This window comes from Cricetulus griseus, chromosome 4 (genome assembly GCF_003668045.3).
Source record: "Cricetulus griseus strain 17A/GY chromosome 4, alternate assembly CriGri-PICRH-1.0, whole genome shotgun sequence".
Lineage (NCBI taxonomy): Eukaryota > Metazoa > Chordata > Mammalia > Rodentia > Cricetidae > Cricetulus > Cricetulus griseus.
In genome coordinates, this window is record NC_048597.1 from 107,057,954 (window position 1) to 107,080,714 (window position 22,761).

The 22,761-nt window shown below is 45.8% G+C and overlaps 1 protein-coding gene across 1 annotated transcript in view; it reads left to right on the forward strand.

Annotated features, from left to right (window-relative positions):
* Tmem132c (transmembrane protein 132C) overlaps window positions 1–4,471 on the forward strand; it is a 287,785-nt gene extending 283,314 nt beyond the window's left edge. The window contains exon 9 of the mRNA XM_027413858.2: window positions 3,290–4,471. Coding sequence (XP_027269659.1) covers window positions 3,290–4,471 — 1,182 coding nt within the window. The remainder of the gene's footprint in view (window positions 1–3,289) is intronic.
* Window positions 4,472–22,761: the final 18,290 nt, after the last annotated feature.

Sequence of the window (22,761 nt, forward strand, 5' to 3'; positions counted from 1 at the left end):
TTACAACTTGCTTGTGCATTTGCCTCTCAGACACCAATAAAATGGCCCTTAGGCCTTAAAACTGGTTGGGGGTAGGGGTAAAGGCAGCAAATACAGTCCTCCTTACTCTACAGAGCTCTGCTCTAGGCTTTCTGCTCCAAATAGCAGAGACTCAGTCACAACTGACCTAATCAGAATGGAGCAGCCTGTGGGCAGGCACTCATGCCTTCAGGTAGAGCTAGATCCGGGTGTCCAAACAGCATTACCCAAAGTCTTCCTTTCATTCCTGCCATTTGCCTTCATGTTGGATGACAGTCAACATCATCTAGAATGTTCTTGAATGTTGCCATCCTCATTCAGATTTCCTCCTGAAACTTGTAGCTGGACCACTGACTGTTCTTGGTCTCCTTAATCCATCTCCATCTGCCTGTCTTGTCTTTTGTTTCTTCCTAGTCCTGAGGAAGCATGTTGGCTCTGTTGGCTCTCTCCTCAGACATGTCACCTCTGACGTACACAGCATCCCAAGTGATTTACTCACTTGCCTCAACCCCATTCTTTTCTTTGAGATTGGGGTCATATGTAGACAAAGCTGGCCTCCAACACTTGATCCTCCTGCCTCCACCTCCCAAGTCCAAAGACTGCCGGCTTCTGCCAACACACCCTGCTCACTTTTCCATTTCTAGAAATTCTGTGTAGGTCTCCACACATCTCTGTCCTTCCACGCTCACCTCTGCTACTAGTGTGGCTTCTGCTTTAATGTCTCCTTTGCCATTTTATTTCATTAGTGATTGGGTTTTTTTTTTTCTTGGTTTATTTTAATTCAGTCTTTTCCAGTTGTTCCTGGAACATTAACCTGATAATCTTGGTTTTTAAATTAGTAGTAGTAGTAGAGTGTGGGGGGGTGTTTATGTGAGTGCACGTACATACCACAGTGAATGTGTAGAATTCAGAGGACATATTTAAGGGATCTGTTCTCTCTCCTTTCACCTTGACGTGGGTTTTTGAGATTGAACTCGCTGCCAGGCTTGCACAGCCAGTGATTTGAACCACTGAGTCTTCCCACAGACCTCCTGTGTGTGTGTGTGTGTGTGTGTGTGTGTGTGTGTGTGTGTGTGTGTGTTTATCAATCTTTTGTGACACCTGCCACACTACCCACAGATGAAGTTTTGCTTTTATCAGGGGAGCCTGTACAGCTGTTGCCTTACCTTGCTCTGCTCCTAAGGCACTCCATGTGGTTTGATGTTCCCTTGGGTCCAGTTTCCAGTCTGTTTCTCTGCTTGCCTTCCCTGTGGCATACTCCCTGTGGCACACAGGCAGTGTCACACCAGTCCAAGACTGAATACAGATTTCTTATTTCCACCAGTGACAGAGAGGAAATAGGTTTTTCAACTGGTCATATGTGAAGGGGCTCTCACTGCCTCCTTTTCTGCAGTAATAGGATCTAAGAAGGGTGTGGCCAGATGAGCAACCTGAAAAGCTCCCACAATCAGGACTGGTCTGGTGATGAGGGAAGATCACCACAGTGAGCCTTTAGGGAAAGGCTGAGCAAAGCTGTTCTGGGTACGGCTGACCACGAAGCTTTGGCAGTAGCTGATTCCTGGGTCTCCAGCGCAACAGGACTCTGCTAACTTCTTGCTAATCTGACAGGTGTGAGACACTGCTTAAACTTGTTGTAGTGTCATCCGTTTTGCAAGGGGGGCATCCTCTTGAGTTCCATATGTGCCGTTGTGATTCCCAACCTTTATCCAATAGAATCTCAAGAGTTCCAGGTTTGTCCTGGGAACCCACACTTTAAGGATCTGTCTACAGTGCTGAGAGCTTCAGCAGGAAATGCCCTGGAGCATCATTATAGGTGGATCTGTGGCCACCGTTGTACTGTATCGTGCCTGGGCTGTCTGGTAGGCAATGTCTGTGATTACTGAGAACATAGCAAGCATATGAAGGTGGAGCCAGGACACTTCCAGGCCAAGAGCTCTCAAACTCCCTTCCCTGTTCTCCACAATGGAAGAGTATTTGTATCTGTTTGGCCCTTGACTGAATGATTACAGGTCTTCTTAATGACTCAGCTCATGACACTGGCCCAAGCTTTGGTGCTGTGTCCCAGTGCAGCTGAGATGAGATGGCATGGGCAAGTCACTGCTGTCTACAAGACTGTCCTGCAAAGAGTGTGTCTGAGCACATCAGGGTTGTACAAAGGGAAGATAATCTTGCTTTCCTGTTTCCCCCACAACACAAAAGGCACCTTTAAGACCCCGGGGGAAGAATAGAGTGGATAGATGAGTTAGTTGGGGTTTTCTCTAGAGAACAGAACAGAAAGAATGAAGATCTACATCAAAAGGGAATTTATTGAAGTGACTTACTGGCCGTGGCCCAGGTACTCCAATAATGGTCATCTTATGATGGATAGGTAGAGAACCTGGTAGTTGTTCAATGTATGACCTTGGATGTCTCTGCAGTCACAGTCTGGCTCAGGAGTTCTGAATGATTCTGGAAAGCTGCTGGTCTTCAGTCCATGTTGGAAACCTGAAGTTGGATTTAATGACAGCTGCAGCACTAGGATAGATGAACTTGTCAGCAAGAGTGAGGGCAAACAGGCAAAAGCAAAGCTTCCTTCCTCCATGCTCTTTTATCTGGGCTGCCACTAAAGGTGTGGTGATGGGTTTTCCTGCTTCAGATAATCTGATTAAGAAAATCCCTCCCAGAGTGTCCAACAGCAAAGGCTTCTGTTGATTCTGGATGTAGTGAAGCTGACAATCAAGATTTGCTATCACAGGAGAGAAGAGAGACTTTCTCTTTTTTGAGACAGTGTCTCATGTACCCCAGGATGATATTCCTGCTTCCAACTCCTTCCCAGGTGCTAAAATGAAAGGTATGTTCTGCACTACCTAGCCTAAGCAGTGCTGGGAGTCAAACCCAAGACTTCATGCATTCTAGGCAAGCATGTTATCAACTGGTCCATATTCCTAGCCCAAAGTTTCCAGTTTCAGGTCTTTGGCTCTGACAGAATTTTCTGCCTTATTTTCTCACCTCTACAAGCCCCCATTGTTCTATGAAAGCTAATGGAGCCCAGAAATAAGTGATTGGCAGATAACAAATAGCTGGTTCAGGACTGTGTGTGTTTTCTGCATGACTTATGCTGGGGCTGTGTTAGGATATCTCTCTGATAGAAAGCATATTTGATTTCCCAGTACATTGGTACCCAATCAGGACTCCATGTCATCCTTCCTGTTATTTTGTTGGTGTTCTAGGATGGGTCCCTGGAGATAAAGTACACACCCCCAAGTGGTTCTCATGGTTTCTGTCCCTGCAGGAAGCTATAGTCAACACATGGCTCCAGTTCAGTGATGGATCAGTGACACCCCTGGACATCTATGACACCAAGGACTTCTCCTTGACTGCCACCTCTTTGGACGAGGCTGTCCTGTCCATCCCACAGCCCCTCTCACCTTGGTGGCCCACTGTGGTGGCTGAAGGAGAAGGCCAGGGCCCACTGCTCCGAGTGGATATGTCCATTGCTGAGGCCTGTCAGAAATCCAAACGCAAGAGCGTGCTGGCTGTGGGCATCGGCCACATGGGGGTCAAGTTTGGATGGGATGATACTGACTCCAGCCAGACAGGAGATAAAGATGAGGAAGAAATAAAGAACCATGCCAGTGATCGCCGGCAGAAGATTCAGGACCTGGAACGCCCAGGCCAGGATGAACGCTATCATGGCAACTCTCCCGGGGAACGTGAGGAAGGGGCCCTGCTGAGTGCCACCACCACTGCCAAGTCCCTGATGGATAACAAAGTGGGGAAGAGTGGCAGGCTGGATGGGGCCAGGCTACACAGCATCCCCATAGACTTCACCAACTTCCCAGCCCATGTGGACCTCCCCAAGGCTGGGAGCACACTGGAGGAGAATGGTCTGATGCAGACTGCCCATGGCCTGAGTGACCTGGAGATTGGGATGTACGCCCTGCTGGGGGTCTTCTGCCTGGCCATCCTTGTCTTTCTCATTAACTGCGCCACTTTTGCCTTCAAGTATAGGCACAAACAGGTGCCTCTGGAAGGCCAGGCATCCATGACCCACTCTCATGACTGGGTGTGGCTGGGCAATGAGGCGGAGCTCCTGGAGAACATTGGGGACGTGTCACTACCCCAGGATGAACACACGACCATCATAGACCGAGGGCTGGGAGTCTGTGAAGAGAGCAACCACCTGCTTCTCAATGGTGGCTCCCAAAAGCACATGCAGAGCCAGGTCCACAGGCCACCAGGCTCTGAGGGGCGGCAGGGCAGGGAGCTCAGGCAGGAACCCGCAAACTCACCCACCTCCAAGATGAAGAAGGTGAAGTTTGCCACCTTCACCATCCCCCCTGAGGACAGCTGCCCCACAGTGAACTCCATCCTCAGTAGTGACGATGACATCAAGTGGGTCTGCCAAGACCTAGATGTGGGCAAGTCCAAGGAACTCAGAGCCTACCTAGAGAAGTTCCAAGACAATGTGTAGTGCTCTGGCCATTTCTCCAACTTGGACAGTGTCCTCTCTTCCCTCCCTCAGCAGAGTAGCTGGATGGAGGGAGCTCCCAGTGGACTGAGTGAGGCAGACTGGGGCTCACAAAATACCAGCTAGCAGTTTAAGAAGCTGGGAAGGGAGGGTTTTATATTAGAGGGTTTTTTTTTTAAGCAGTTGAGGACAGATAGGTTTTCAGATATTTGAGTCTGACTCCACAGGGAGGCAGAGTGGACCCATGACAGAACTGCTCAGAGGTGAGAGGGTTATTTTATGAATCAAAATACACTGCAGACAAACTACCAAAAATATTTGTTAAAAAATACAAAAAGACAAATAAAAAAAGACACAAATGACTGTTGGTTTATATTTCTAATAAAGGAACAAGATGTAAAAATAGGGCTTGCTAAGAGGCCGCCTCCATTTTAATTCAATCTTCATGTTTCTGGGGACAGTCACCCTGTGCCCATCAACCTGCTGTCCAGGAGGAAATCCATCTGAACACCAGTTGCCACTTAGGAAGAAAGAGAATTTTAGATTCGATTCCTTATCTCTTCTTGCTTCCATGTCTCCCTTTTGTATGCTAGGTTTCCATTTCATTTAATTTCATGTTTATTTCTGAGAACCAAATAGTATATTTTCCTAAATAAAATGTAAATTTCTAGTCATTAGATAGGGTTTTTTCCCACTTTTTAGGAAGACCATCAATGAGTCTGATATTTTTGTTGTAACATTAACCTGTTTTCATATCTCCCCTGCTTTATTGCCATTTTCTGGCTTGTTTGTTGCTTGTTTTGTTTTCTTTTTAGCAATATAGGAAGTGCCCAGTTCCTTCCATGAGTAGATTGGTCCCCACAATCGTTATCAGTTGGGTCAGGCCAGTGGGTGGAATAATGTTTACAGTTGTCTGAATAGGATGTAGCCAGGAGAACAGAGTGAAGCCTGTGACACCCAGCCACTTCATGTGAAGTCAGAGTCTCAGTGTCTCCATCGGTGTGGACATAGGGATGCCTTTATGTAGAGAGATGTTAGTCCAATCCATAAGTTCAGGGTGTTCAAAGTTAGGCAGATGGGCCATGTCTACCATAAGAGACAGCAAGCACTGTACTGAACAAACAGAAAAGATTTTGGGGGGTAGAGTTGAGTTATCTGATTTTATTGGGCAGGGTGAACCAGCATAAACTCAAAATGGCAAAAAATCTATGTTAGATTGTCAATCAAATTGTGGCTTTGCACAGCTGTGTAACAACATGGCACAATGCCATACCCACTCAAAAGCAGTGTGTTTGCATGAAAAGCAAAAAAAAAAAGGAGGGAGCAGATGAACTCCTAGGATGTCCAGAGCCTGGTGCTCTCTGTCCATTAGCTGAGGGAGGGGACATCCAGTGCTGTGACTCTCAGCAGAGTAATCATGGACATACCAGGGGATGGCCTCTGTTTTAAATTTTTTCTATCACTAAAATCAGTAGCTAAGAAAAGGTCCTGAAAGCCCGATGACCTCGCTGAACCTTTGACACAAATATTTATAGCATTTACAATAGATTTAAAAGCTATTTATTTATACCTGTGGTGGCAGTTGTCATTAAAACGTTTGCCATGGCTTCACAAGTCAGTGTCTCATGGGATTTTCTTGTTTCACCTATTTCCTACCCTCCAGGCCTGCTGAAGAACTACCCTGTGAAAGAAGAAACAACACACTTGCCCCTCCCACACTTCATTTCTGGCCAGATCCACATACCCACTGTCACCTGCCTGTACTCAGGGTCACAGCAGGGCAGTTTGAGGCAGCTGGTCACACTCAGTCTGGATGCAGAGAGAGATGAACGCTGGTCTCAGCTCATCATGTCCTTTTTATTCAGTCTGGGACCCCAACCCATGGGATGACACTGCCCACATTCAAGGTGGGTCTTCCTACCTCCGTTAATCCAGTCTAGAAACTCTCTCACAGACATGCCCAGAGATTTATCCCATAGGCGATTCTAGTGAAGAGGTCATCAATAGTAACCATGACAACCCATATCCCAAGGACCCACTAAGTGGCAACTGTTATTAAAGACTGTCTAGACAGATGGATCAGTGGTTAAAACACTTGTTGTGTAAGCCTGAGTATCAGAGTTCAGATCCCTAGAACTCATGTAAATGCTGGGTGGGTGTGGTGGCTCACCTGTAATTCTAGCCTCAGAAGGCAGAGATGCAGGAATCACTAGAGCAAACTGGTTTTGTGAGCTCTGGTTTCGATTGAGAGACCTTGCCTCAAAGAATAAAGTGAAAGAGTAATTGAGGATTATCCATGACATCATCCCAGAGCTTCCACATTCATGCACACCCACATATATGCAAACAAGCACACACGTGCACCACACAACTCCAATGAAAATAGAAAGAGACCAACCTTTCTGTTGTTAATTTCAATCATTGGGGTCTTTCACCATATTCATGTATCTCTTTTAATGCAAACTTAGACTCCACTATGAGCTCACTTAGAGAGTGAGACTTTCTGTTGTCAGATCCTCGGTCATCATCTCTGTCCTCAAGGATTCACTGCCTTCTCTGCCCAGCACCAGCTCTGCCTCATTTTCCTTTGTGTGAACTTAGACTGTCACAGGGTACAAACGCAGGACCCCTAACCCAAGGACCCATGTGTCAGCTCACCATTAAAAATAATTTTTTTCAAAAGAATTTTTATTTTGGTTTTTCGAGACAGAGTTTCTCTGTGTAGCTTTGGAACTGGCCTCAAACTCACAGAGATCGGCCTGCCTCTGCCTCCCGAGTGGTGGGATTAAAGGTGTGCACCACCAACACCGGCTCAAAAGAATATTTTTATGCAGATATTTTTCATCTGGTTCTAGTCATCCAAATCCAACAGGAGTAATTTGTCTTGAGGCTGCTGGACCAACAATCCACTTAACACCAACTGATGGGCTGTACCTTTGCTTGTAAAGGGAGAGGTAATAAATGAGACTATGAGGCTGTCAGTCAAAGGCAGAGTTGGAGAACTGGGGACAGATGCAGGCTACATAGCTACTCTGGTGTTACCTCTTATTCCTAGACAGACATTGTTGATATCCTGGCTTCTCCCTTTCCCTGGGTCCTGGGCAACCTGACCCTGTTCTTGCGCCCAACTCTTCTCCTCCTCCCGCTCCTTGGTTTCTCCTCAGCACCCGCCTGTCGCTCTGTGCCAGCCTTCTCCTGGGCCTGGGCCTTCTCCTTAGGGAACCTTTCCTGGTGGTGGGGCCTCTCTAATCCTCAGGCTCTCTCCCTACCCTGGAATAGTTCTTCTCTGGGCTACCTTCTGTAGCCCAGGGATCAATCCTTGACAGGTGATTGCTCCCACTGACAGCTGTCAAAGGTTGCACGGCTGCATACTGCATGAGTTAGATGGCTGCATAAGAATTCTGCATGCAGAAACCAGCATGGCTGCATTGTGCATGTGTTAGGTGGCTGCATAAGGGCTGTGCATGTAGAAACCATGTGGAACTGGGGCCGTGTAGAGCTGGACCAACAGCAGCTCCATGTCTCCAGTTTCAACGGCCCCAACTGCTGAGACTCATTCTAAACCATTCCCATTCCCTATAGAAGCAAGTGTCTCCTGCCTGTTCTCTTCTTCTTTCCATCTCTGTTCCCCTCCCTTTGCTCCCTTTCCCAAAAAACTCCATGTGGGTTTGTTGAGTTTGGTGAATCGTTTTTTATCGCCTGCAACTACAACAAAGAACAACAGACTACCCCAGTCTTCTCATGGTCTTGTAGAAATGTGATTGGCTGGACTGGGGTAATGACTCAGTTGGTAAATCACTTGCCTGGCAAGCATGAGGACCTGCGTTTGACTCCCCCAACCCAGAACTCACCATTTTATACAGGTAGGAATGTTGGCACATGCTTGTAGGCACACTGGAGGCAGGTGGAACCCTAAGCTTGATAGCCAGTGAGCCTAGCCTACTTGGTAAATTAGAGGCCAGTGAGAGGTTCTGTCTCAAAAGAAAATGTGAACAGCTCCTGAGGAACAACACTCAGTGTTGTCTTCAGCCCTACACACACACACACACACACACACACACACACACACACACACACACACAATGGCGACCAAAATAAAGGAACAGAATACTTGTCAAGTTAAATTGGAGACCTTCACATCTCTATTAACACCAAAGTTAACTACAGAAGAAGTAATATGAGACTATTCACTGGGCCTTTATTTTATATCAAGACCTGTGTCAAACCTTGTCCAGCTATAGACCCAGCACAGAAGTGTGAGCCTAATTCTGACAAGGAGGCCATCTCAAAGCATCCACTTTTAGGTCACAGCTAGAAAGGAACAGAGCCAGGATTCAGTATCCAAAGAGGATGGTCTTAATTATCATGTGAATGCAAGCTTTACATATATTATCTTGGGTTAAAAATGGAATTTGAGTTATGGAAAAGAAATTCAGGTCCATTACACAGCATTTGGGAGATGAAGAAAAGTCAAAGAAATAAAAGAACCCCCCAAAACTCCCCTCTTCAGCACTGTACATAACTGTGTGTGTGTGTTTGAATTCTTAGAGTTTATTGCTATAAGCAACAGCCTCACTTAATTTTAAATTTTAAAGGAGCCTATAAACATTTAAAAAAAAAAAACTCTTTCAGAGAAAGAGTTGCATTCTGCAGTCCAGGCTAGACTAGAAAGCAATATGTAGTCCAGGCTGACTGCAAACTTGCAGCAATCCTCCTGCCACAGCTCCCCCCCCTCCTGCCATGGCCCTAATCCAGGAATTACAAATGCACATCCAACACTATGTTTTCATAATTTCAGAAGGTGCTATTCAGGCTGCTGAGGGAAAAAAATGCTATCTTATCGTTGAATGCTTCAATACTGACCTGCCAGGCAAGATGAGCCCACTGGTGGAATAGTGATAAAACTGCTGATGGGGTAACTAGTTGCTCTCTTGACTGGACTGAGGCCAGCTCCACAGGAGGTAATTCATTCCTGGCACTGTAAACATGATCAAAAATCCATGACTAGGGAAGTCATAGGTCCTAGGGATTGACCTCCTGATAATGATTTCCTGAATGTTCATGTTGTCAAATTGCCTTCTAAGTAAGTTATATTTATAGCTTTAGATTTGTGCTGCCCCCTTGCAAAGAAGAGCTTCTTATTGCAGTGGGTAGTGGTTAATGCAGAAACACCATACTAAGAACAGGAGCCGGAATGCTCAGCCATAGGGTCAGGGAACATTGAGGAAGAGCAGGCAGAGAGAATGTAAGGCCAGAGTATGGGGAAGAAGCTGTGAGATACTGCCCTCTAGACGCGACGTGGCTGTTGTACACACAAACATACAGCAACTGATCACCTTCATAAGGTCAAGCCAGTTAGAAACTCCAACATGGAGGCGAAAGGAGTTCTGGAACCACAGCCATAGCTGAGGAACTGTTAGTAGTTGATGACTTCTGGGGGATGGATCACTTTTCTTTAGGAGTATTGGATGGTAGATTTCCCATTTCCCAATGAATGATACCACACCTGGGAATATATGAGCAGCACTAATTGAACTCCATGGGTTAAGTAAACAAATACAAAAAGAAGGCACGAAGTTAGAAAGGAGATATCATGGGTGATCATGGGAAGAGTTGAAGTGAGGAGTAGAGAGGGTTGAATGTGATCAAGAGAGGTTTTGTATACACACATGAAATTTTCAAAGGATGTGTGAAAATTAAGGTTAAAAAATAAGAAGAGAAGTGCTCTGGTGCTCAGAGAAGTTTTAATGAGACTGAGAACTGCTCAAGGAGGTCAATGAAGGCCACTTGGAAAAACAGCTTGACCTGAGCTCGGTGCATCTGAGATAGGAACCACTCAAGGTGCAATGCATCGAGAAGTCTGGGGATGAAGCCTGATACAGACTCATGTGGAAGTGACATGGACCAGCAGAACAAAAACCAAACACAGTGGGGCTGTAGAGATGAGTTTCTTGTGTACACTGGACACAGAGCTGAGTTCCCTGCATGATCCATTTACACCACCCCCCTGCACAACCACAGAAGACCGTGCTGTAAGAGAACAGAGGCCAGATATCATCAGCATGTGGGCTTGTAAATCGGGCACATTTACTCCAGGCTACACAGTGCCCAGTTGTTTGGCTACAGCCCTCTTGTGTTGAGTTTGAGGATGCTACACTGCGCTTCCAAAGAATTTTGCTGCATGAGTTTTATTAGTTACTTTTAAACAGCAAAAACTGAAGCAAACCTGGGAAACTCTAAACTCTGACAGCTGAATTCTGCTTCCAAGTGGACAGGCTCACTGTGAAAATCTATGCCAAGCGAGACTCGAAGAAGACAGAGACAGAGGTCAATTTCTCCCAGCACCACTTTGCTTTTGGTTAGAACCTTAGATTACATTTCAGAGAATGAGATACATGATGGAGTTTTTTTTCTTAATTTATTTTCTACCAAAAAAAAAACTGTTTTATCCAAAAGCCTTTTTCTTCCCTGTTAAAAAAAGTCACAAGGTAGAAGGAAATTACCAGATTTTGAAATTTCATTGATTTTTTTTTTTTTTTTAGTCCAGGTTGAGGGTCAAGGTTTCCCTTCTCTTATCAGTTCTGCTGTCCTTTAAATATCCTAGGAGGCTCTAGAAACTGTGGTGTGTGAGGACACTGCAGAGGGCTGTGGCTAGTTTCCTTCAGCCACTGCACCAGTGGTGAAAGTGTGGGTGGGGGCACATGAGGTGTGCACAGACATAGCAAAGACATAGAGGGGTGAAGTCAGTCAACAAGTATGGAACTCATACTATGGGCCAGGATGTTATATAAGCAGACTAACAAGAGACAGGAGACTCAGTGGGTTTAGAGCTCCCCTTGATCCAGCAGGATTAATCATGTTCACTAATTATATTTACAATGCCGTGAATCCCAAATAGGGTCACAGGCTGAGGCATTATGTGGACTTGAACTAGAGGAAGTACAGTATCCAGCCAGGTAGAGTACACAGGACTCTACAGCAATATTTTGCAAATCTGATTCCCTTCTTCCCAAGACTCCAGAAGGGATGGTTGTCGTTGTCCACGGCTATTGCATGGGCACGTACAAGCCCCAAGCAGACTTCCTACCATATTAGTTCCATTTCTCATTAATGCACCAAGATACCTGATGAAAGCAATTAGGAGAGACTCCTTTTGGTTCATAGCTTCTGAGGTTCAGCCCATCATGGTGGGAAAGGAAGAATGCAGTGACTCTGCAGCCGCGTAGCGCAGAGGCTTCTCATACAGAGGCCACATGAGGAGGGGACTGCAAATAGGACCTTGCCCACCCTCCTGAGTGTTGAGATTGAAGGTGTGCATCACACCAAACCTGTACGTGAGTTTTTGTGTGAACTCTCCATTCTCCATTCTTAACACATCCCTGTCTCCACTCCTGCCTGGAGACACACATGCAAGGACCAAAACTCCAGACACTCGAATTGCCTCTTCTAGATCCTTCTGTGCACAGATGTCACCTGTGGCTTCAATAGAAGTCAGGTGAAGTGTCAGTGAGTCTAAGGTTTAGAGACTCACTCTACTTTGCTAGTCAGTTCCCTGGTAATACGGAAGTGCTTGAACCATGGACTACATCTGGTCAGTGAAGGCCTCTGGGGTAAGACAGTGACGGAGGAGTTGAGTGAGAAACAGGGAAGTGGGGAACCAGGGAGACCACACTCTTGAAGACATCACAGACAGTGCAGGCAGACATGGTGCTGGAGATGGAGCTGAGAGTTCTACTTCTTGATCCACAGGCAGCAGAAGCAACTGTTGCCCACACTGGGCATAGCTTGAGCAAATGAGACCACAAAGCCCACCGCCACAGTGACATACTTTCTTCAATAAGGCCACACTAATCCCAACAAGACCACACCTCCTAATACTGCCACTCCCTACCGGCCAAACATTCAGACACCTGAGTCTATAGGAGTCATACCTATTCAAACCACCACAAACTGACAGTGGTCAAAGCCATTCATAACCCAGGTCCTTCCACTGGTAATTGGTAATAATGCCTAGTTTCAAATACCACTGTTTTGGTTTTTCTGTCTGTCTGTTTGTTTGTTTGTTAATTTGGTGAAAATAAAACACTTCACCAGGTCACACATGGCTCTCTGAATCTTCTCAGGGGAGAGCAGAATTGCTGGTCTCATTGCTAACTCCTCTGGCGAACAGCTCCTCCCTTGCCCTTCCTTGTTCTGTTGAGGCTGGGGTGAGACCCTCAATGCTGGGCCAGGCAGGCACAGGTTGGCTGCTGTCTGGATACCACAGACAGCAAGGTCTCTTTCCTGTGAAGAAAGATGAATTGAGACGTGACTCCAAAGGCACATGAGAGACGAGGGCAGACTGACAAAGTCGCAGTGGATCTGAGCTCTGCGTTCGGCTTACCCAGTGCCTCTAAGGAAATCAGCTCCTTCCTAATGGTTTGTATCAGCAAAGGCTCACACTCTGTACTCTCTTGCTCTCTTGCCTTCCCACCCTCCCTCCCTTCCCAGGGGAGGAAAAACATCGAGCTCCATTCAAGGCACACTGGAAGCAAACTGTGAACTCTTGACTCTGATCAATCTAGAAAGGCTTTTCCATTGAAAGAAGAGAAAGAGAGAGAGAGAGGGGGGGGGGCAATTTTTGCTTTCCTACCCAAGTCACAGGCTGAATTCCTTTTGTTCTGAATATGATTCATTGAGTAATAGGTATGGTGATTTTCTAAGAGTTAACCAAAATTGCCCCTATGGCCAATTAAGGTTGGCAACAAAACACCTCTGGCTTTGGTGGTGGTGGGGAGAGCATGAAGAAGGCTTTATGCATTTAAAAAAGACCAAAACTCATTGTGGCACTTTGGTGATGGATAGGTATGACCATGTTCTGAGTCATGTAGGATCTGGGGGCATTGGGGGCATTCCTTGCATGGGTAAGCTGAGAAAAGAGATCACTAAAAGCAGGAGAGATCAGAGTTTTGTTTTTGTTTTTGTTTTCTTCATGGTGCCCTCTACCTGGACAAGGTGGGCACTTCTCTGGCTGGACCCCTGTGTCAGAGGGCCTGGCCCTGCTCTCCTCCACTTGTATCATCTATCAGTGCTCTTCCCATAAAGGAGGCTACTGTAGCTAGATTGTCTCCTCAAACATCTGTCATAGAGTGAGTTTGGGGACAGAGTTTTTAAGAGAGGAGATTACAGGAAAGCAAGGGTGATCCTGTGAGCCCTCTTGTGGTTTTAATGCCATTAATGTCCTCTAATTCAGTCTACCTTCAGGAGTTCAGTTATACCCTCCCTCTTGCAGAAGGATCACCCCAGTTGGGCTTGTTGACTGCTTCTGACCCCGTGTGGAGGGATGGGGAGCAATATGAGACTCTTACTTAAGTATCCAACAACTCCCAACCATATGTTGTATGCAGAGCTGTCTGGGGAAGGGACTAGCCCAGGGAAGACTAGGTATTTGGGGGTAGGGCTCCATCTATGCAGCTAGAGGGGAAAATCTTCATCCCTGCTAGGTATGGCTTTCCAGGTGTGGCCTATTGAGAGAAGAGCATCATACCCCTGTAAGTGACCCCTCACCCATGCTCTGTAAGGAAGTTCAATAGACTCATCTGTTGCCTAATGAACTTTGGCAGAATGGTGCCTCAGTTTGTCACTGGGACCTTAGGAGAAGGGGTAGACATTCCTTATGTTCCCCCCCTGGGAAGGAATTTTAGCAACAAATGTGAGATGGGTCCCCACTGGGTCATTGTTTGAACACTTAGTCCTCCGTGGGTGGTCATGTCAACTACTTAACCATTGCTATGATAAAACACCATGACCAAAGCAATTTATAGAAGCAAGTTTATTTTGGACTTACAGTTCCCAAAGGATAAGAGTCCGTTGCGGTGGGGAAGCATGGCAGGCAGCAGGCAAGCCTGGTGGCAGGAGCAGGAAGCTGAGAGCACACAATCATGAACTGGAAGCAGTGCGAATGTTGTGGGGATCTTTCTGGAATTAGCATCTAACAACAATGATGGTGAAAAGAAGATGTCACCAGTGGGTAGACCAAAACCAGGACAGCTCATGGAAGGCTTTATTATCAGGTCCAGGTTGCATTCTTATTTTATACTCTAAAACCACAAGGCAGAGCGGGCAAACAAGCAAGATTTTACAGAAACGTGTGTGGCAGTCAGCAGGTTGTTAAGGGCAATGACCCATTGCTTCAGCTATTTCTCCTGGTCATTCTGTTCCAGGTAGAAAGTGAAATCATGCTTGACAAATAGGCTGTGGAAGCAGTGCTTTAATTAAATCACTAAATAAGTCAATAAATCAGTATCTAGTAATTGGTATTTTACCCCATTCTACTTTGTAGATCTTTTAATCTCAATGCCCACCCTCAGTGATGTACTTCCTGCATCAAGACCCCATCCCAGAAACCTCACCAAACAGCACCACTGACTGGGGACCAAGTGTTTAAGTAACATGAGGCCATGGGGGGCATTTCTCATTTAAACAGCCATAGTGGTACTGGTTTGAAAGGTTCTAGAACCTTTAGAAGGTGGAGCCTCACTGGAGGAAGTGAGTCACTTGGGATGATGGCCTTTGAGATTTTATGTCTGTCTCTGCTTCCTAACTTGGGACACAACTGAGCACCCACCTTCCACTCCTACTGTCATCCCTGCTGTGCCATGATGGACTTCATCCCCTTGAACTGTGAGCCAGAATAAGCCCTTTCTCCTTTAAGTTGCTGCTTGGCAGGGGTCACAACAATGAGAATCGTAATTACATGGCCTCCTACTAATGTGGCCAGTTTTCTTATGTGGAGGGGACTGGAGAGGTGATGCTGTAATGAAAAGCTGTTACGATAAATCTTTCCACCAAAAGCCTCCGGAGCCCTACCGCCACCTGGGCAGTCTCTGCCAGCCGCTGGAGTTCTACTAGCCACGTGGATGGACAAAATAATACACAGACATATTAAATACAATGCTGCTTGGCCAATGACTAGAATTTCTCATCTGTTAGCTCAGTCTTAATATATATATATATATATATATATATATATATATATATATAAGACTTATCTTATTGCATGCCTTCCACTGGTATCACCCCTTGCCAGTGGATCACATCATGCCGCTGGAGGAAGAGCGGAGGAGAAAAAGGACGCTTCCTGTTTCTCCTTGCTTAAATGAGTCTCCTTGCTATGTCACTTCCTGCCTGGATCACCACTTCTCTACTACATTTCCCAGAATCCTCTTTGACTCCTAGTCCTGCCTAACTTGCTGCCTCATTGGCCAAACAGTATTTTATTTATCATCCAGTAAGACAAACACATACACAGAAGCACTTCCCCCATCAAAAAGCACTGGCTGCTCTTGCAAGAGGACTGGGGTTCAGTTCCCAGCGTTGGCACTGGAAGACTCACAACTGCCTGAAACTCCAGCTCCAGGGGGATCTTCTGCCCTCTTCTGGCCACAGTTGGGATTGCATTCCCAAGCACATGGTATACACCCATCCACCACCCACCCCCACACACAATTTTTTAAAAGAAGAAAAAAATGTGAACACAGAGAGTGGCAGCAGGAAGGCAGGTGCACAGAAGAAAGATCAAGTGATGACACAACAAGAAAACTGACACCTGAATTCAAGGACAGATGTCTCAGGTGATGCCCAACCCACACAAACCTTCATCTTGTATTCTTCAGCCCCAGGACTATGAGAGAGGCCCTTTCTTCTCTTCAGGCTGTCCATTGTGTTTGATTTTCGTTTTGTGTCATCCTCCAGGTATCTGGGCCCAGAATCCTCTCTCTGGACAGTAGTAGTAAAAAGGTCTATTCCCAGGCAGTCAGAGGCCTCTTCTTTGAGACCAGCTCCCAACCAAGAATGGGGCATGAAGCTCATGTGCCTGGACTAGGAACAGAGAGGAACCTGGAACATGGATGTTTGCAGAGTAACTGAGCACATCTAGCCAAACTGACACAGGAAGCAGATGGTTCTTATCTTGCTGTAACTCTAAGAAGACAGTCTTCATGAGCACTCATCTTTCTGAGTTGTTATGATGACTCAGAGTCAAGATCGGGGTGGTCTCATTAGCCTAGGCAGTAGCCATATGCACATGTGAGTTCATTTTGAGCACCACAGATATTCATGCAACCAATATGAAGGTGTGTAGCTCTGCTGGCCTGTGAGGGCCACATGTTCCTTTTGCTAATGTTGATGGTGCACAAGGTCAAGAGACAGGAGCTGCAGAGTCTGTGACAGTCACCTTTCACGGGGGCCTAAATGTCTAACCCTGGGAAGCCACAAGTGATGTTTGTGAAGGATGATCCAAATAGGTGTTTGGAGATGTCCCATGCAGGAGCAAGGCAGCCAGGGAGGTGGGCTGCCCTAATTGAGCGGATCTCCAATGGATGATGGCACCAGTTAGGCTATATCATTATCCCAGCGCCGTTACCATGGAAACCCTTTTCTGCCTTTGAGGCCTACCCTCAGCCACTTCTCACCCAGCGGTGTCCACTTTTATATTTCATAAAAATTGTAATGTGTCTTGATTGTTACAAAGTTCCTGCCTCTCTGACTCATGAATCACACAAACAGACACAGTTCTCTGTGTGGTTTTTTGTTTTGTTTTGTTTTTTCAAAATACCCTGGCATCCTTCTTGAAGGCAAATTTGCCGGTAGGATTGTGACTTGGCTCCAAACCAGAAAGCCAAATTTTTTCTTCCTCCTCCTCCTAGGGAGATAGAAGGCATAGACATGTATGCCCATGGGGTGCCAGGAACAAGACTGAAGCCTCAGGATCACTTCCTGGGTTTTCAATAGCCACCAGAGAGCAGAGAGAATTAACCAAGATGAGACCAGAACTCTCCTCAGAGCACCAGTACATGCTGTCTTTCAGTGGTATTAATTTCTCTTGTGGCTGGAGAAACAGCTGGGGGGCGGGGCAAAGGTGCTTGCCACTAAGCCTGACAGCCTGAGTTCAGTCCCTGGGACCTACATGATGAGAGAAAAGAACAGACTCCTGCAAGTCGTCCTCTGACCTTCACACAAGCACCATGCCATGCACATGTTTAAACACACATATACACAGGTCCCTTTTATTACCTTTATTCTGTGTATGTGTGCACGCCAGGGGTACATGTAGGGATTAGAGGACAACATGCAGGAGTCAGTTCTCTCATTTCACCATCTGAGTCCTGGATACTGAACTCAGGTCATCACTTCAAGCACTTTTAGCTGCTGAGCCATCTCTCCGGCCTAATATAAGTTCTTTAAGCTTCTGGCACAGCTAGGTCCAGGTTCTCTTTAAAGGTCTTGGTTATGTATCTGTTAGCTCTGACTTTCTATGTCCCAGGCAGCAGGAAGGGGACCATCAAGAGGCTTGATAGCTTTCCAGCCCCTCTAATAGCAGAGCCAGTTTCTCCCCTGCCCACTCAACAATGTTTAGAATCAAATCTCTGGATCACTGTCTAGGTCAAATGTCAGCCTCATGGATTCATTTCCCAACATTAATGCTTTCTTCACCCCCAATCAGAGAGAATGGATTCAGGATTAGGACAAGGGAAAGGCTTTTACCAGATTGTGCCCCTGTGCAAATCACCCCTCTGTTGGGAAACAATGTTAGCTGCATCTGGGACAGGAGGCAGTTAACCATCTGTGTTCACCCCTCCTGATCCTTTGCAAGCTGAGAGTTCTGTGAGTTTGGAAAGAGAGTTCAGCAGCAGCTGGCCATAGCTGGCCATGGATTTTGACATCTATTAATATCTTTGTGGACTTGACATCTTATCTTTAAGAACTGGCAAATCCCTTCTCTTCCCCAGACTTCATGCCAGCCACAGGTGCTGGGGACAGATAAGGTTTTTAACAGTAAGTCCACAGGATGCTGAGATGGACAGTTCTAGGATGTTGTCTGGTTGTCCGATCAGCAGGGTGGAAGGTCTGCAAGCTCTGGCCTGGAGCATTGAGGAATCTTAGAAAGTGGTGTTCCACCACTCTCATCAAAGAGGATAATAGCACTCCAAACAGAAAGCAGATCAATAGAGGTGATATGGGGCTGCCCTCAGTTCAGAGGCAGCCGCTGTTAACACAGCTCCTCTCAAGCCCGTGGACATTTCTGCAGATGCAGGGTTATGGGATCTCGAATGGGAAAGGCTGTGTTTTAGAGACAGCCAAACTTGCTGGCAGAGGTAGGTGTGGTTGAGAAGATTCTTTGGTGCTAGGTATGAAACTCGGAGGGACAGTGCTTGACTAGCATTAGCAATGCCCTGGGTTCCATCCCCAGTATAGAGAGATGATTGATAGGTATATAGATAGATAGGTACATAGATAGATATGTATATAAATGGATAAATAGATATGTAGATAGATTATATATGGATATATAGATGATAGCTAATATAGATGGATGGATAGGTGGTAGACAGATATGAAGGTAGATTATATAGAGATGGATGGATAGATGATAGACAGATAATATATATATGGATAGTTAGATAGTAGACAGATAGGTAGATAGAGGATAGATATATATTATATATGGATGGATAGATGATAGATAGATGAATGGATAGATGGTAGATTTGACAGGTAGATAGGATAGATAGATAGATAGATAGATAGATAGATAGATGGGTTGACGATAGGTAGATTATGTAGATAGATGGATAGATGATAGATAGATAGATAGATAGATAGATAGAGATTAGATATATAGATGTGTGGATAGATGATAGACAGATAGATAGTATAGACGGATAGATGGTAGGCTGGCAGGTAGGTAAGTAGGCAGATTAGATAGACAGATGGTTAGATGGTAGATTGATGGGTAGGTAGACTATGTAGATAGATGGATAGATGATAAATGATTGATTGATTGATAGATAGATAGATAGATAGATAGATGGATGGATAGATAGATAGATAGATGATAAGACTTGAGAGAGTGAGGTGGGAAGAGATGGACTGATATTTGTTTTACTGAGGTCCTTGGTGCAGTTTGAGTAGCAGGGCTTGGGACGGCTCAGGACAAAGACTCCTGATATTTGCTGGGAAGTTATGAGAGCTCAGAAGACAGTTCTCTCTACCTCTGTGCACCAAAGTTTCTGAAATATGAAAGTTCTAAAAAGTGAAGCAGAGCAGATCCCAAGCACATGGGTGTCAGCAAATGTGGAAGCTGAATGACAGATGAACACCGTCCTGGCTCTTGGCCCTCTCCTTCCTGGAAGAAAACTGGTGATAAGCAGGATTTTTTAAAAGCAAGGCTGCAGGAGAGATGGCTCAGTGGATAAGAACACTTGCTGCTCTTGCAGAGGATCTGAGTTCCAGTCTCACCACCCATGGGTGTCTGACACCCTCCTCAAGCCTCTGAGGATACCACAAACACATGGTGAAGGCAAAACAGTTGCACATAAAATAAATAAAAGAAACTTAATGTAAGTAAGCTAATAACATTGTAACAAGTGCTACACAGTCAGTCCATCCACACTGATAGAAACAGACCAGGAAGACCCCAGACAGTCATCCCACCCAGCCCTCAACGCCCACCCTCATCTCCCATAGTTACCCCCACACACCTACCTGGTCATTCTGCTTAGATCTGCTTAGTGGGGATGAATTCCCCTTTATGTATCTCTGAATTGTTTGAGTTTTACAGCAAGCAGGTGTCATGTTCCAACAAAACACAGGAGTCGGTAATTCTTCCTGGTGTAGTATGAACACTTGTCAGCCCAGCCCTGAGACCCAGATCAAGAAGGATCAGGAGTTCAAGATCAACCTTGCTACCTAATGTGTTTGAGGAAAGCCTCAAAATTAAAAAAAAAAAAAAAGGGTGTGTGTGTGTGTGTGTGTGTGTGTGTGTGTGTGTGTGTGTGTGTGAATTCTTTTCATCCATCCTACAAATAAAGAGAAGCCCTTTAGGGGCATTCTTACATAAGCCCAGTGTCCTTAACTGGACCACATATACTCTACCCTCCAACCCAGAAGATGCTTGTGGGGGCAGGAGGCTGGCCCACTCACCTCCAAAGCCTTTCTCTCCTACTTCAAAAGGTCTTCTGCAGCTGGGGCTGACACCATGAGGGTGAATTATCAGCTCCTGGCCCACACATCTTGCAGGTGTCCTTTTTGCCTTGCCCCTGAGACTTCTTTAGAAGGCCTATGTAGGCTAATCAGTTACAAATCCTGTGTGCAAGCCCCAGCAGGATGATGTGTCCGGGCTTTAAATGGATCTCCAGGGGTCTGAAAATTATTGCTCTCCCCAACACACATGCCCTTTGCTGGGCAAAACACTCTTCAGCAGACAGACTTTGACTTTTTCCAAAAGTTTTCTGGGCCTTCAGGAAGGAGTCTGGAACATTCCACCAGCCCCAAGTGTAGCTCTGATGTGATTACACCCTGCAGCAAAGATTTGTCCAGATGATTTGTGTCAGCCCGCCCCCCTCCGCCCAACAAAGCGATGCTGATAAACAGTTTTGCAATCTCATGGGAACAGACTACAGATTGCAGCCTGCGCCCACCATTGCCAATGATGAGCTTCAGAAATGAAGGGCATTTTGTTTTGCTTTGCTTTGCTGTTGTTTTATTTTCAATAAAAAGACTTTGTTTATGGCGAAATTGGTTTGAATGACCTTGTAACTCATTGCTACTCATAACCGGAGGATTAATGGAGGGGGTGCACAGGGACATGGCCTCCATCTCCCTTTGGTTAATGTTTAGACACCCTCAGATAGAAGATGGCAACTGTAGTCTGGAAAAAAAGAGTTCACCTGAGGCAACTCGAGCCCACAGTTCCAGGTGAGGAAATCTCTAGTCTTCCATTGTGAGAGCTGTCAGTTTTGCTAGAAGCAAAAGGGGACATGCTTATGTCATTATGCAATGATGGAGATTGGGGGAGGGTATTGAAAGAAAGAGAGTTGCTCTTCTGTCAGGGCCCATATATTGGAAATCTATTCCATCCTGCCAGGAGTTCAGAGAGCTCAAGTCACTCCTATTGTCTTTGAGATATTAGGTTAATGGTTGTAGGATGCCCTAGCCTGGTGAATGCCTCCTATCTAAATAACAATAGACTTGGGCCCAGGTGAGTTTACACTGATCCTGAAGGCTAGATGATACAAGCAGCTATGGAGCACCTGATGGTGGAATAGTACAAGCAGCTATGAGTGTCTTTAGGATTAAGGGAAGTAATTGCTATTTGTCCTTTATACATGATAATAGAAGTCTTCTGCCACTATCCCCACCTTTGGTTGGTTACTTAAGATTGATGGATGAATAAACTGGGCGCATTCAGTATTAACTGAGACTGCCCTCCTGATTTCATCTTACATCTCCATCTTTTCTATTTAACACCTAACTTCCTTCATCCACACTCCCCCACTCAGGAACGGACCCAGGGCTATTTGATTGGTCCCTGATCGAAGCCCTGCAAACATCAGTCCTCAACATATGGCCCCACAATGTGGGGCTAATACAGATGGTCTGCCACATTCTTCTAAGCCCTGGACCTCTCTTGCAAAGGACTGGAGCAAGTCACAGCTCCTTTTGGGGCAGCTGTCACAACAGCTTTGGTGGGAAGGTGGCTGATGTGAACCCTGCATGGTCTTGTGATTAGGGAGTTTTGAGCCACCCTGGCTCAGGTCAACTTGTGACTACATGCCTATATTTGTAGTCATGTCTGTGAAAAAAACACCTGACAAAAGCCACACTAAGGAAGGGGGAGTGTGTTGAGGTCGTGGTCCATCACAGCAGGGAAGGCATGGTGACAGGAGTGTGAGACAGCTGATCACATGGCATCCAGTCAAGAGACAGAGATGGATGCTGGTGCTAGCTCACTTTATTAAGTCTGGGACCCAGCCCATAGGATGGTTCTGACCACAGTCAGTGGGGATCTTCCCTCCAATGAACTGGATGTGTACATCTATGTCTCCTTGTGGACATGCCCAGAGGTTTGTCCCCAGGTGGTTCTAGATCCTATAAAGTTGATGACAGAGATTAACCATCCTTCCAGGTCTTTAATCAGTCACTCAAAGGATCCAGATGATCATTCCAGGAGTATTTTCTGTAGAAAACTCAGCTCCGGGAAATGGAAAGCCACAGTGAGTAAAACAAGCAGCTTGACTAGACTCTGGAAGGAAATAACTGACAACATTCATGATGGGAGATGTCATTGTGTAAATCTGTTTCTTTTATTGGTTAATGAAAGAAACTGTTGGTCAATAGGGAAGCAAGATAGGTGGGACTAGGAGAGGTAGAGGATTCTGGGAATCAGGCAAAGTCAGTCACCATGTAGGACTTGAGAGGAATAACAGGTCTGGACCCTTTCTCCAGTAAGAGAAGACCATGTGGAAATACTT